Source organism: Octopus bimaculoides, chromosome 6 (genome assembly GCF_046866305.1).
Source record: "Octopus bimaculoides isolate indiv1 chromosome 6, ASM4686630v1, whole genome shotgun sequence".
Classification (NCBI taxonomy): Eukaryota; Metazoa; Mollusca; class Cephalopoda; order Octopoda; family Octopodidae; genus Octopus; species Octopus bimaculoides.
In genome coordinates, this window is record NC_142933.1 from 26,466,674 (window position 1) to 26,480,470 (window position 13,797).

At 36.1% G+C, this 13,797-nt stretch overlaps 2 protein-coding genes across 8 annotated transcripts in view; one reads left to right on the plus strand and one right to left on the minus strand.

The window, feature by feature from the left end:
- The window catches only part of LOC106873672 (dual E2 ubiquitin-conjugating enzyme/E3 ubiquitin-protein ligase BIRC6), a 130,922-nt gene extending 124,263 nt beyond the window's left edge, over positions 1-6,659 (plus strand). For both annotated transcript variants that reach the window (XM_014921126.3, XM_014921127.3), the window contains exons 56-60: positions 558-772; positions 2,252-2,491; positions 2,738-2,926; positions 4,368-4,502; positions 6,154-6,659. In XM_014921126.3, the coding sequence (XP_014776612.2) occupies positions 558-772; positions 2,252-2,491; positions 2,738-2,926; positions 4,368-4,502; positions 6,154-6,390 (1,016 nt within the window). In that variant the 3' untranslated portion in view covers positions 6,391-6,659. The remainder of the gene's footprint in view (positions 1-557; positions 773-2,251; positions 2,492-2,737; positions 2,927-4,367; positions 4,503-6,153) is intronic.
- Positions 6,660-11,867: 5,208 nt separating this feature from the next.
- Positions 11,868-13,797, minus strand: part of LOC106873673 (leucine-rich repeat protein 1) — an 81,879-nt gene continuing 79,949 nt past the window's right edge. For all 6 annotated transcript variants that reach the window (XM_089353626.1, XM_089353628.1, XM_014921129.3 and 3 more), the window contains exon 5: positions 11,868-12,625. In XM_089353626.1, coding sequence (XP_089209752.1) covers positions 12,379-12,625 — 247 coding nt within the window. In that variant the 3' untranslated portion in view covers positions 11,868-12,378. The remainder of the gene's footprint in view (positions 12,626-13,797) is intronic.

Consider the following 13,797-nt stretch of genomic DNA (forward strand, 5'->3'; position numbering starts at 1 on the left):
AATGCATGAAAAAATTTCCATAAAATCCATTTGTTACCCATACAATGTGGACGCACTTAACCACTGAGGAAGTGCATGAAGGTATCTACAAACTGAAGCCCAACAATGCTCCAAGCAAAGGTGATCTAACTGCTGAGACTTTCAAATGTCTTGGCTACCTGTGTGTCTGGAACACTTGGAAAAAGGTGATGGGCATTCTTGCAGTAACTAGCAAGATATTAGCTACATAGACATCACAGCCAAGATATTCAATGTCATTCTACTAACAAAGTCTTCCAGATGAAAATGATCAGTGTGCATGACTAGGTTTTTCAGCAGGACTATATCAGTATAATATGGCTGAATTTTTATGGTTTTTATCAATTTAATTTTATTTTAGAAATTTACTTGAGGGTTGATAAATTATGAAGGAGTCTATGATAGAAGTTTGCTGAATCCTGGTATAGTGACTGTGGTATTGTGATGTTATAATAACAGGAATAATCTTTAGCCCTGTTTGGTAGTATATATGTAATTTTGGTGAGAAGGAAAGACTATAACATTCTGTTCTTTTTCAGAAACTTATGAAATGGTTACAGAGAACGATAGCTTCATGAAATTTTCTACTCCTCATCACTATGAGTCAAATGTTCGGACTTCGGGTTTCATAAAGAATCCATCAAGGGCTCGGCGTTTGGCACAAGAAGCTGTTACTTTATCAACGTCTCTACCTTTATCTGCAAGTAGCAGTGTATTTGTTCGCTGTGATGAAGACCGACTGGACATTATGAAGGTATCCATAACGTTCTGTCCATTGATAAATTAATGTTTACTTCTGTTGGCTTAAATATAAAGGGTCTCTCTCTTTCTCTTGGTAACAGCAGCACTGAGAAATTATCTTTTAGCATCACTTGTGCTACATTCCTGTCAATGTTATGTCAGTTCTTTCTGATCCTTGGTTGGGTGACAAGTTGTTTCTACTAGCGACACAACAGATTTTATTGTTATTTATTAATCTGGGTAAGAGGAGCTGGCACTAAATAGTTCTTGTAGAGTTTAACTTCATTCTAAAAAAAATTTAGTGTGAACCTCAACAGGTTGACATAAATAGGAAAACACTGGCAAGGAAGGAATTCCAGGACGTCAGTTTTTGGATGGAGTGATTTGGATAAGTGTTTAGTGTAAGTTCTGGTCATGATATTACAGTGATAAAATGGTGAGAAGAGGACGAGTAGAGAGGGTAGCCTTGTTGAGAGGTAATGTAAGAGAAGACATAGCACATCTGTGAGCCAGTGGTTGAAGTGTGTTGAATTATGAATAAAAGTGAACTTATGATCAATTGTTTCAGAACCCAATATGTGGCTTCTTTATGCAAACGTCATTTTCTGAAGCCATTGGTCAGCTCATACCTTGTGAATGAAGTAGGGTAAATGGAAGTTTATAGAAGCCTGTTGAATGGATTGTACCTGTAATTCAAAGGTACAATTCAATGATTCTGCCTGAGAATTACACAAAGAATAAACATGTCTGTAGAAGGTTCAATCGATGAGGAGATAACTCAGGAGATTAAACAACTGAATCCTTGTCATCAAAACAAGATTCAGCCCACCAAGTGAATGGCTTTTATTATTTTTATTTTTTTGAAATGTGACCTAAGATGTTAGCAGCAGGATCATCCTAAATACAGGAGCAATATTCTAATATGGATCACACTTAAAGCTTTGCAGAGGGTCAGTAATTGATTGGTTTTGAAATGTTTTTCTGGTCTTAAAGTAACCTAGTTTGAGGATTGTTGACACAATTTCCATCATCTTTGAGCTGTTTGAGGAGGCAGGTAATAATCAGCAATACCAGAAAGACCTGTTTTCATAGATGAAGATAAATCACTAGAAAAAGGTTGAAGAATTTTGTGTTTGAGATTTTACATTTGATGGCTGTGTGACAATGGAGGAGTAGTTTGAGATGTGTTATTAGAAGCCAAATGAACATCCAATGTAGTGGATTTATCAGGAAGGAGACTTAAGTTCTAAAGTGTGAAGTGGGTGCGGGGCATAATTGCTGCGATCCTAAGATGCTGAACCATAGACCACAAGGCCTTGAGTTCAAACCATAATACTGCTACCATCATCATTATTTTTTGTACTCTTAAGCTACATATTCAGTTCTCTTTCTCCTACTTGTAAAACCAAATATATTTGTATATATATATATATATATATATGTATGTATATGTATGTATCTAATTATATACCTGCAATGTTTCTGCTTTCAGGTGCTCATTACTGGACCAGCTGACACACCATATGCAAATGGCTGTTTTGAATTTGATGTCTATTTCCCTCAGGACTATCCCATTTCCCCTCCATTCATCAACCTCGAAACCACAGGCAACCACAGTGTACGCTTCAACCCCAATTTATACAATGACGGCAAAGTGTGTTTAAGTGTTCTCAACACATGGCATGGTCGACCTGAGGAGAAATGGAATCCACAGACTTCTAGTTTTTTACAAGTAGGTACCTCCCTTTGTTTGTGTGTGTGTGTGTGTTTCTTTTGGTGTCTGTCTTTATCTCTGTTATATTTATATTATGTAGAACCATTTTTGTTCCCAGATGCATGTGGAACTACTCTCTCTATCAATCACGTGTTATCTGTCATTCAGTTGTTTCTCTTCTCTCCTCTTCCTCCACCCCAACAGCTTGATACTTAATCTACACAAAAAACCCCATTCACAATTACTATCTGTGCTTAATTTCAGGTGCTTGTCTCTATACAGTCTTTGATATTAGTGTCTGAGCCTTATTTCAATGAACCTGGTTATGAACGATCGCGGGGCACACCATCTGGCACAGCTAGTTCTCGAGAGTATGATGCTAACATTCGTCAAGCAACTGTTAAGTGGGCCATGCTGGAGCAGATACGAGATCCATCACCCTGTTTTAAAGAGGTCAGTATTGTAACAACTTCTCTACAAGATTTGACCACTGACAAATTGTTTTCCAGTGGCTTTGTATTTATTTAGATTGATTAGTTGTTTGGTTTGAATTTCTATAGAAAAAAGCTTTGGAGAGTATAACAAGCTTTGGTCAACCTTGGGCTACAGCAGAAGACCCTTAACCAAAGTACTACATGGTGGAACCAAACTCAAAATAATATGGTTACAAAACAAACTTCTTAACCACTCACTCGTGTGTGTGTGTGTGTTAGTGTTATTTTTGCTGTGTACTGCAGAGTATTTACACCTGAAAAGTGTAAATATATTTCAGTGCACCAGTGGGATACAATGTGTCCACCTTAACTACTTCCACTAATTGTGTGATCCAAGTCACTTCATTGTTGCTGGCTCACAAGTCCTAATAGTAAATGGGGGATGCTAAGTATGTACAGTTCACTGCTGTAAGTGGTTTTGATTTCTATTCTTTTATTTGTTTGTCATTTGACTGTGGTCATGCTGGAGCAATGCCTATAGTCAGAAGAAATCGATCCTAGGACTTATTCCTTTGGTCACTTTTGTCAAACTGCTAAATTACAGGGACGTAAACACACCAACATCAGTTGCCAAGCGATGGTGGGGGGACAAACACAAATACACGAACATATATATATATATATATATATATATAGTCCTCAGTCAATTCGTCCAACCCATGCTAGCATGGAAAGCGGACGTTAAACGATGATGATGATATACACATACACAACAGGCTTCTTTCAGTTTCCATCTACCAAATACATTCACAAGGCTTTGGTCAGCCTGAGGCTATAGTAGACACTTGCCCAAGATGCCATGCAGTGGGACTGAACCTGGTACCATGTGGTTGGATATATGCCTATAAACTATATAACTAAATAGTTTAAATTAGATTATAGCGTACAAGTTCCAGTGATTAATGGGCAGTAGTTGTTGTAGTTAAGATCCAAATTGAGTTGAGCTATAATCAAAACTGTTCCAGCCATGAGCAGCTCATCATTTTTCTAAGACCTACCATCTTTTTGTGATCAAAGAAGATGAGTAATTTGGTTGCTATTTCTAGCATGTTGAGCAACTAATGTAGATGTCTTTTGAGCTTCTGGTCAACTTGATCAAGTACCGTTTCATCTTTTCATTTCTGTAGGAACCCAGGACCACGTATTCTTGGCCTTTTTAAAAGATTTCAGAGACTTGGTTGCTATTTCTAGCGAGTTGAATGACCACAAAGAGTGTTGAGTGGTAGAATTAGTGGCTTGTGTTTCAAGTAAATATTTCACTCCTCAAGATTGCAACTTGTTTGATTTAAAATCTTTTCATAGCAGTTTAGTCCATCCATCTGGCACAGTATGGAGGTAGGTACTTCACTGATCAATTCTTTGTCATTTATCTATTCACATTCTTTTCCTTTCTTCTCCAGGTGATCCAGAATCACTTTTGGTTAAAACGCCATGAAATTTTGTCACAATGTGAGCAGTGGATCTGTGAGATGGAGTCATACAGTCATGACAAACGTACAGGAAGACATATAGCACACAGTACTTTAGCATTGAAAGTTAGTTCCATTTTTGTTATTTATCCTTTACACAAAGTTCTTCCAGTCCCAACACCACATCAGGTGCATTTTATGTAGGAAGTAGTGGCAATAGCTTTGCAAATATTGAAATTTCAAACAGCTGCTGACATGATTTAATTTAAGTTTTTGGTTGATGCCAGTGCCGGCTAACTGGCTCCCATGCCGGTGGCATGTAAAAAACACCCACTACACTCTCGGAGTGGTTGGTGTTTGGAAGGACATCCAGCTGCATAGAAACTTTACTGGATCAGATTGGAACCTGGTGTAGCCACCTGGTTTGCCCATCCTCAGTCAAACTGTCCGACCCATGCCAGCATGGAAAACGGACGTTAAACTATAATGATGATGATGATGATGTTGTTTTAGTTTAACTTCAACAGCCTTGTTACAAAGTTTCTGGATAATTCTGAAACTTGAAATGTTTGAATTATGTAATGAGTGACCATTAGATATTTAATTGGTACTCTCACATAGCTCATTAACTTGTGAGTGTTTTCATATCATCATCATTTAACGTCCGTTGTCCATGCTGGCATGGGTTGGACGGTTTGACCAGGGCTGGCAAGCTGGAGGGCTGCACCAGACTCCAGACTGGTTTGGCATGGTCTCTACAGCTGGATGCCCTTTCTACAGGGAGAAAAATGCTTTTATCTTGAAACTTGAGCAAATAGTTTTTAGTTACATTATTAAATAAGTCCCTGTTGTGTTTTTATGTAAATTGCTTTAGTTATGTATGTGTGAATTTGTGTAACTATCAAACTATTAGCCTTTCCCCTCCTGACTAAAAAATAAAATTTGGTTTGAATTCATGCATCTATTAAAATAAGTGCCAAACTTTTGAAAGTAAGTATACAGAGCAGTGTTATATAATACCAAATATTTAAATGATCAAAGGCCAATAACTATGAACAGATGTAGACAGGAGGAGGCGCTTTAGTCTGGGATGTTGGTGGCACAATAAAATACACCTGGCTGTTGCTGTAAAGTACTAGTAGTATGAGCATGTAGTCATTATAATCTTGTCAGGAAAAAATTGTTTATATATATATATATTTAGGCGCAGGAGTGGCTGTGTGGTAAGTAGCTTGCTTACCAACCACATGGTTCCGGGTTCATTCCCACTGTGTGGCACCTTGGGCAAGTGTCTTCTGCTATAGCCTCGGGCTGACCAAAGCCTTGTGAGTGGATTTGGTAGATGGAAACTGAAAAAAACCTGTTGTATATATGTATATGTATGCGTGTATATATGTTTGTGTGTCTGTGTTTGTCTCCCCCAACATCGCTTGACAACCGATGCTGGTGTGTTTGTGTCCCTGTAACTTAGCGGTTCAGCAAAAGAGACCGATAGAATAAGTACTAGGCTTCCAAAGAATAAGTCCTTGGGTCGATTTGCTCGACTAAAGGCGGTGCTCCAGCATGACCGCAGTTAAATGACTGAAACAAGTAAAAGAGTAAAGATCGTTAAAATTATATATATATATATATATATATATATATAGTGTGTGTGTGTTTATGAATAGAAAAGACATTATGAAGTATTTAGAAATAGCTTGTAGAGATCCGATAGGCCACATCTCAAGTGAGTCACATGTTGCTAGTCTTATCTGACTTTGGTTTATTATCTTTGCAGAGACATTATAATCATCTAAGAGAAGAGTTTTCCAAAATGGACCCACCATCTGGCATGGAAGGAGAGGTTGCAGACATCCCTGAAGAAACTAAGCCTGAATTTTCCCATAGTAAAAGCTACACGGAACTTGATGTTGAAGAGGGACCCACTCAGGTTGAGCCGATAAACTTAGACATCACTGACCCCATTTCGGTTCTTGAATCTCTGCCTTTTGGGCCAAACAGCATTGATTGCTGACAGTGACTACCAACAGCTTGCGCTTTTGAAGGGCTACCTTAGGAAACCCCCCTTTAAAAAATAAAACACAAAAACTAAGAAACACCACCCCAGGTGGTGGTACTGGGTGCTGGTGAGGTTGGTGAATTCTTCAACTTAGTACACACTGAAGAAGCTTTACAATCCAAATTAGAAACAGGTGGATATGAACTGCTCCAGAAATGGGGGAGAGAGAGAGACACACACACACACAAAATGAAAGAAAACACTAAAAATTTGGAGCAGAAAAATTTTGAGTTGTTCTTCTTGTTGCTGTTGTTGATATTGATGTTGCTGCTGCAGCTGCTGCTATCTGTCAGTAATTCAGACTCTGAGGATCAACTGAATTCTGGATGTCTGTTTAGTTGCCAGCAATTTGAAGCACCAAAACCTCATCATTGTTCCCCTCCTCCTCCCCCTCTTGCATGTGATTTTCTTTTGAAGTGGTACCATCGGCAGAAAGTATTACATATGTCAAATACATACATGCATATATGTGTGTGATTTTTTTTTTTTTCTTTCACCCCCAGTCAGGAGGCTGTCTATGTGTGTATCATTGTGTCAGACAGGCTTTTACTCCATCAATTCAAGATTTTGGTGACAGTTACTATTTTTTTTTCTGTTCTTGGAAAGCAAATTAAATTTAAAAGGAAAAACAAAGGAGTGGGAGGGATTTTTTTTTTTTAGTTTTCCTTTTGATACCACCCCCGATTAACCTCTTAAACTTTAATTTTTAATTTTTTTTTTACATAAAAGACTTTGAAATGCATTAGATTTCCTCCACCCTTCCACTTGCTTTTGTCAAAGAAATTTTTAGAAATGTGTAACACAGTACGGTAGTCTCTGGGTGATATTATGGCTGTAGAGGATTTTCAGGGTAAATTGGATGGAAGATAACAAATATGATATTGTTAATGAAAGTTCTTTGAAAGTCAAATCCTTAAAATTAACCTGTTGGTCCTTTTCTTAGAGATGATGGCTGAATGGATGAGAATTGAAACTTCTGGGAGAAGTATCTCACTGCTGGAGTTATTTTGCCAAATAACTTGAAATTATTTGGCAAGGGACCTCTCCTAAGGCTTCGTTTCAGTTCATGGAACAATTAAGAATATTGTCCTTTGCCAAGTCACTTGAGGAAAAGTCCTGTCATTATTATTATGGCAGAAATCAGTGGATTGACTGAATTGTTAGAGAGTCTGATGATATGCCAGTATATTCTGAATTCAAAACTCACAGAGGTTGACTTTGCCTTTTATCCCACCGAGGTTAATAAAATTAAGCACTAGTTAAATATAGGGGCCAATTGGTATTGACTAAAGCCCTCCCTCAAAATTTACTGACCTTGTGCCTAAATTAGAAACAACTTTATTTACAACAGGGGGTGATGGAATGGCAGATTCATAAGAGCAATGCCTTGTTTTGGCTTTTAACATCAAATTAAGCCATGGTCAACTTTACCTTTCATCCTTCCAAGGCATCAATGACAAAGTACCAGTCATATACAGGAGTCAATATAATCACCTGTTACCCTCCACTCCAAATTTTTAGCTTTGTGCCTGTGTTAAAAACTATTATTATGGCAGAATTGATAAGGTACTTGAGTGAGTTCCTGTTTATGATCTGCTGATGTCCACTTTGATTTCATTTTTATGGGTGGGTGTGATAAAATAAAGTGCTAGTTATACACCTGAGTTGATATAATCATGATATTCAACATTTTTGGCTTTGTGCTAAATACATTAGAGGGAAAGAAAAAAAAATCTACCTTTATTCGTATGTGAGGATGATTATTATTATTAAGTGGATTGGCAGAATCAGAGCTTTAGACAAAATGCCTTGCTGTATTTATCCTGGTTCTTTATAGTGTGAGTTCTAATGCCTGCCAAGGTCAACATTGCTTTTCATTCTTTCAGAGTTGAAAAAAATAAAGTACTAGTCAAATACTGCGATTGATTTAATCAATCCCCACTACAAAATTGTGGCCTTGTGCCTATGTTAGAAACTGTTATGATTTAAGATGGTGATAGTTACTGGTTGACCCTGTTGGTAAAGTTTCTGTGATGGAAAGATAATGAAATAATTTGTGCACATGTGGAGAATATGAACACACATACATACAGTGAAACGTAGGTATTTACCAGGATTCCTTATCTCTGTGATCCATTCCCCACCCCCACACTTTGTTAAATCCCCCCCCCCCCTTCCCTGTTATTCTACTCATCCTAAATCCATCTGCTGCCCTGCTTCTTTTTATACTGTTGTACCATAATGATTTAGATTCAAACCAAAGCTGCCACTGGGTATTGTCAGCCCATAGCTCTTACACACACACACACACACAGTTGTGAGTGCAGGGGGGTGGGGCATGCAGTAGAAGTATATTCAGTAGCTGCTGCTTTTATCTTGGCCTCTCAAACTGTCATTATGCAAATGTGACTGTGAAAGGAGGGACTGAAATTGGTTTGGTGAGAGAGTTGGCAAATTCTGTGTTCAATATTAAATGTGACACGGATTAATGGTACTTAATCAAGCCTCCTTCAACTCAGGTGTGTCTACCCATATATCTTGAGAGATTTAGTCAAATGAAATAGACAATGGAGTGTATTAGAGGTGGGGGGGGGGGCGGCGGCGTAATTTCTATAGTCAGTCTTGAATATGTATAATAGATTTTTCGGTTTTATTTCTCAGATCTCCATTTCTTATATTCATTATTTTTTTTCTCTCATTCAGCTCCCCAAACTTTAAAATCCAGCTCAGCTATCTATTTATTGTCAGTTCTCTTTATGCAGATTTATCACTTCTTTTAGCATTTGTCTGATGCCATTGACTTATTAAACTGACATTTTACATAAACTGCTGTTCTCTGTTTGAAAAGCTTTAATACTATAGAAAGTCATTTGTTAATCAAGTTTCTGTCCTGGTTTAGCTTACCGCTAGATTTAGTCTATAAAATACAATAAAAAGTAGATGACTATGACAGAAAAACCAAAATTGTAATATATTGATGACAGCAACTCAGTTTATAGAGAGTGGGGAGGCTGAGAAGGAAGCTTTCAAAAATTTTTTCCCCTGAGTCAAATCCATTTTACCCAGTCTGCCCATAATCTCAACTTGTGTACCTATTTCTCTCTCTCTCCCTTCCACTGTTTACATGTTCTTATCTATTTATATAACTTGTCATACCTGTTGTATTAGCTTATATAGGCTGCGCTGGTATGATATAAAGCTAGCTTATAAGATGAAGTGAGTGCACTTCGTAAGAACCAAAGGCAATGATACAGAAATTACCTCCCCTTATGACTAACTACTGTACAAATCCCTCCTGTTGAGATTCATTTGTTCTCTGAATCGCCATCATTATTGGTTGTCACAGGTGTGAGAATAATTTGTGGTGAGTAGAATCAAATCTGATCTACAATTCCATTGCTTCCCAACTGGAACACCCCACACTCTGTCTACACTTTCACATAATCTCAGGTATTTTGTGTCTGTGTAGGAAAAGAAACCAGATTAGATTCAGTTCTCAGCTGCTTTGTTCTGTCATCACTAAATTACTTTTTAAATAAATCAGGAGAATGAAATGTTAAGTTCCTACTTTGAAAGTTGTTTTGTATGCAATTATTAGTGCAGAGCCAAATGTGTTAGCAAAGCGCTGCAATATTTAATTACACTCCAAATACAACTTTCACTGAGGTTGACTTCGCCTTTGGGAGTTCAGATTTAATCTTCACAACCCACCTCCCTATATTAGGGCCTTGTGCCTCTGTTAGAAACACATAATTGTTAACATTTAGTATTTCACTTGGCTCATTAATCCAACTCAAGGAAAGACAAATGTTAAATTTATTCCTTGCTGTTCAGTTATATTTTACATAAATTCTCTTTTCAAGAAATATTGTGGTATAAAAAGTATGTGATAGAGAGATAAGCAACACTGAGACTTAGTGTGTCTAAAAAAATTGTTGTTTTTTTTGTAACACTAAAAGTATCATGTTCAGCATTAATAACGACAGGCAGTGAGGTGGCAGAAGCCGTAGAATGAACAATTAAATGCAACATTGAAACTGAATACCAAGTTCAAATTTTGCTTGGGTAGGAGGTCAACCTATGTCTTTCTTGACAATACCCATTACAACTTTGGTCTTGTACCTAATGTTTAGAAATCATTAACTATAAAGTGTCCCATTTAAAGAGGTTTTTTTTTTTTTTTAAATACTCATGTGATATGCTGTGGTGACTGTCAGAACAGAGACACTGCAACAGTTTCACTGGTTTGTAGTAGTTGTTGTAACATCACTAGGCAGCCATGGTATCCATGGTGATAAAATATATTAAAAGAAGAAAAAAAAAATCAAAGAATATATATATAAATATATATAAAATTATTAAAAAGCAAACAATGCAGATACTGCCATACTCCTGAAGATGGTTGAATTAATATTTTGTGAATACTTAGGAAAAAAAAAATAAGAGGAACATTGGGATGGAAACCAACTATATGGGGGAATGGACAAAAACAGAAAGGGTTATAAATTGCAGGAAATGGAGTCTGGTATTTTAATGAATTTGTAAAATTGAAAAGAAAAAAATTTGAAGTAAAATTTTAAAACCAATAAAATTGATCATCTGTATATCAGACTGTAAATTTAGATGTGAAATTAAATTTAAGTGTTTTTTTTTTTCTTTGTTTCCCCATGAATCTGTTTTAATTTTAATTTCTATTTGTTTACATTTTGAGCTTAAAAGGGGAAAGGGTTGTGAACAGAGGCTCTTGCTTGAACACATGTAGATTTATCCACAAGTACACTTTAACTAAAATAACCAAGGTGTCCTAACCCCTTTTTTTATATGAATCCACAAGAGATTGCCTTCAGTTCACATTTAAATTAAAACCTTTAATTTTATTTTGAAAACTTTTAGTTTCAAATACCAACTTAATAATGAAAAGACTATAAAGTGAAATCTAATTAATGAAGTTGTGTGACCATGACATGGCAAAAAACTGTAGAAAAAAAAAAGTAGGTGCTCTTAATTCACAATTCCTTGCACCAAGTCACAAATGACTGGCTAGCTAGCAGTATCATCATGTTGGAATCTAATGAACTGTCCCGATTACTGATGCTTTTGTCTAAACAATGGGTTGACATTGAATCAGCTGATAAAACTTTTTGCTGATCCAAGAATTGGAGAGAGAGCGAGGCAATCATTTGAAAAGTGAATTGCAGATTTTGACTTGTTGCTTATGAGGAAAGAGAAGGGTGAAGAATCTGAAGTATTAAAGATAGATATTAGATTGGTTTGAAAAGTTAGAAGTGAAAACACAGCCTGGAACCTACTGTTGTTGCAACTGAAGATGTGAAGGAAAAATTGAAAGGTTTACAAAGTTTATTCACAAAAGGGCTAAGGCATTGCTGTAAAATAAATGCAAACATTTGAAAGGAAATTAACATAAAAGATTCTAAGTTGGATGCATTTATTTTCTTTTTTTTATGAGTGTGTACATATGATAGTAATTATCCACAATGGTAGATAACTTAATAAAATCATGACTCAAGCTGTAGACTTATTGTGTTACAACACATCTGGAGATTTTCAAAAAATATAGTCTTGACAGAAGAGAGCAGTAAACATAAAATAATGGTTCACTTTCATCACTTTGTATCCTAAACAATATCATCCAATTTCAAGATAAATCCATTTTTTTTTTATAACTATTCGCAAGCTAAGAAACAATTCAGTATCCTCCAAAACAAACACTTGAGCTCACTAATGTTGGTCTTGCACAAGACACTGTCAAATTTATCTTGGAATAATATCAAAACAGTCTCAATGTTAAATAATAAACCTTAATACTGACTAAAACATAATATACAATGTTAGGTCAGAAATAAATACGTATCAACTATTGACACTTGTGTTAGAATTTCACAATGAATGGAAGAAACACATCCACTGTTATCAATGAAACACTTATGTGACCGGAGGACTTTGAAATTGCTTGTGTGTAAATCGGTCAAAACACTTCTGTGAACAAAAATATGCTTCAAGAGGAAAAGTTTTCTCTGATGTTGAGAGCAACGATGCTACCATAAAAGAGATGTTGGCATGATAAATACAGTGAATGAATTTTGCCACTACAACTTCACCACACCAGCAGCGTTTATGTGATCGTATCAGTTCATGTAAATCTCTGTACATAGTTTCACAGTAAGGGATCCTGAAAGAGAAAATGAAATGTTCCTGTAAAATAATCATTTGTATTTCAAATCAGTTATAATGCCAGGGGATGCCATGTCAGAGAAAATGCCTTATGATATTTAGATATTTCATGAGAAAATTCAATCGATCCCACTAAATGAAAGTTATGTAACACTTCTCTCTCTCTTGACATTTGGAAGTGTATCCAAGTCAGAAATCATAACTGAAAGAAATATATCTTGGATACAATATTATAACAACTTGATAACTTCATCTTTAAGACAGATGTTGATTTGGTTGTATTCTAGTAGATTGAGTAATCACATAGCTCTATTGTTGCATAGAAAATCAAAAAATAGAAAAAGCTTTAAAAATAAAGAAATGTGTTGCATTTGTGAAATCAAACTAAATCTAATCAGCACACGGAATAAACAGCTTACAAGAGAAGCATATACATTTCTTACATCACAAAGACTGGGTTTGATGGTGCAATAAACTTACATATATTTACAACTGGAAAGGGAGATTTAAATGTACTTTTAAACCTGATAAAAAAAAAAAGGTATTATAGTTGGTTGAATCAATAACTGTAGATGAATGGTACTAATCAAAGACTTTAGAGAAGTGGAAGATTAAGTCAACCTGGCTGTGGATTTGAACCTATATCTCAGGGGTTCTCAAACCATTTTTTATCTATGGACCCCTTTAGTTATTTTTTTCTAATGGATCCCATAGTCATTCGATGTTCAAAAACTAGTTTCATAGAAACTTCTTTGAAAACTCCTATTTTATTTTTCACACATTAACTTGTTTGAGAAAAAATACCCAGCTGTTTCATGTAATACACACCGATGCACAGATCTGCAAAATTTTTTCAGGGACCCTTAAAACACTTGTGAACCCCTGTCGAGAACTACTGCTATATCTACAACAGTGCTCCTCAACCCTTTTTCAAATTGCAGTACACTTATATTCTTTTCAAAGTTTCGCAACACACCTGAACTAAGAATATAAGGAAAACAATTATATTCAGGTTACACCATGGCACACCAGTTGTGGAGCACTGATCTAGAATGCAGATGTATGAAATTAAATGCTATTTGGTCTACTATAACCCCACAGGCTTTCTTCCTAACATGTTTAATCTAAACCCTTCAATCTTACATGTACTGTCTTGGACACTTGACATAT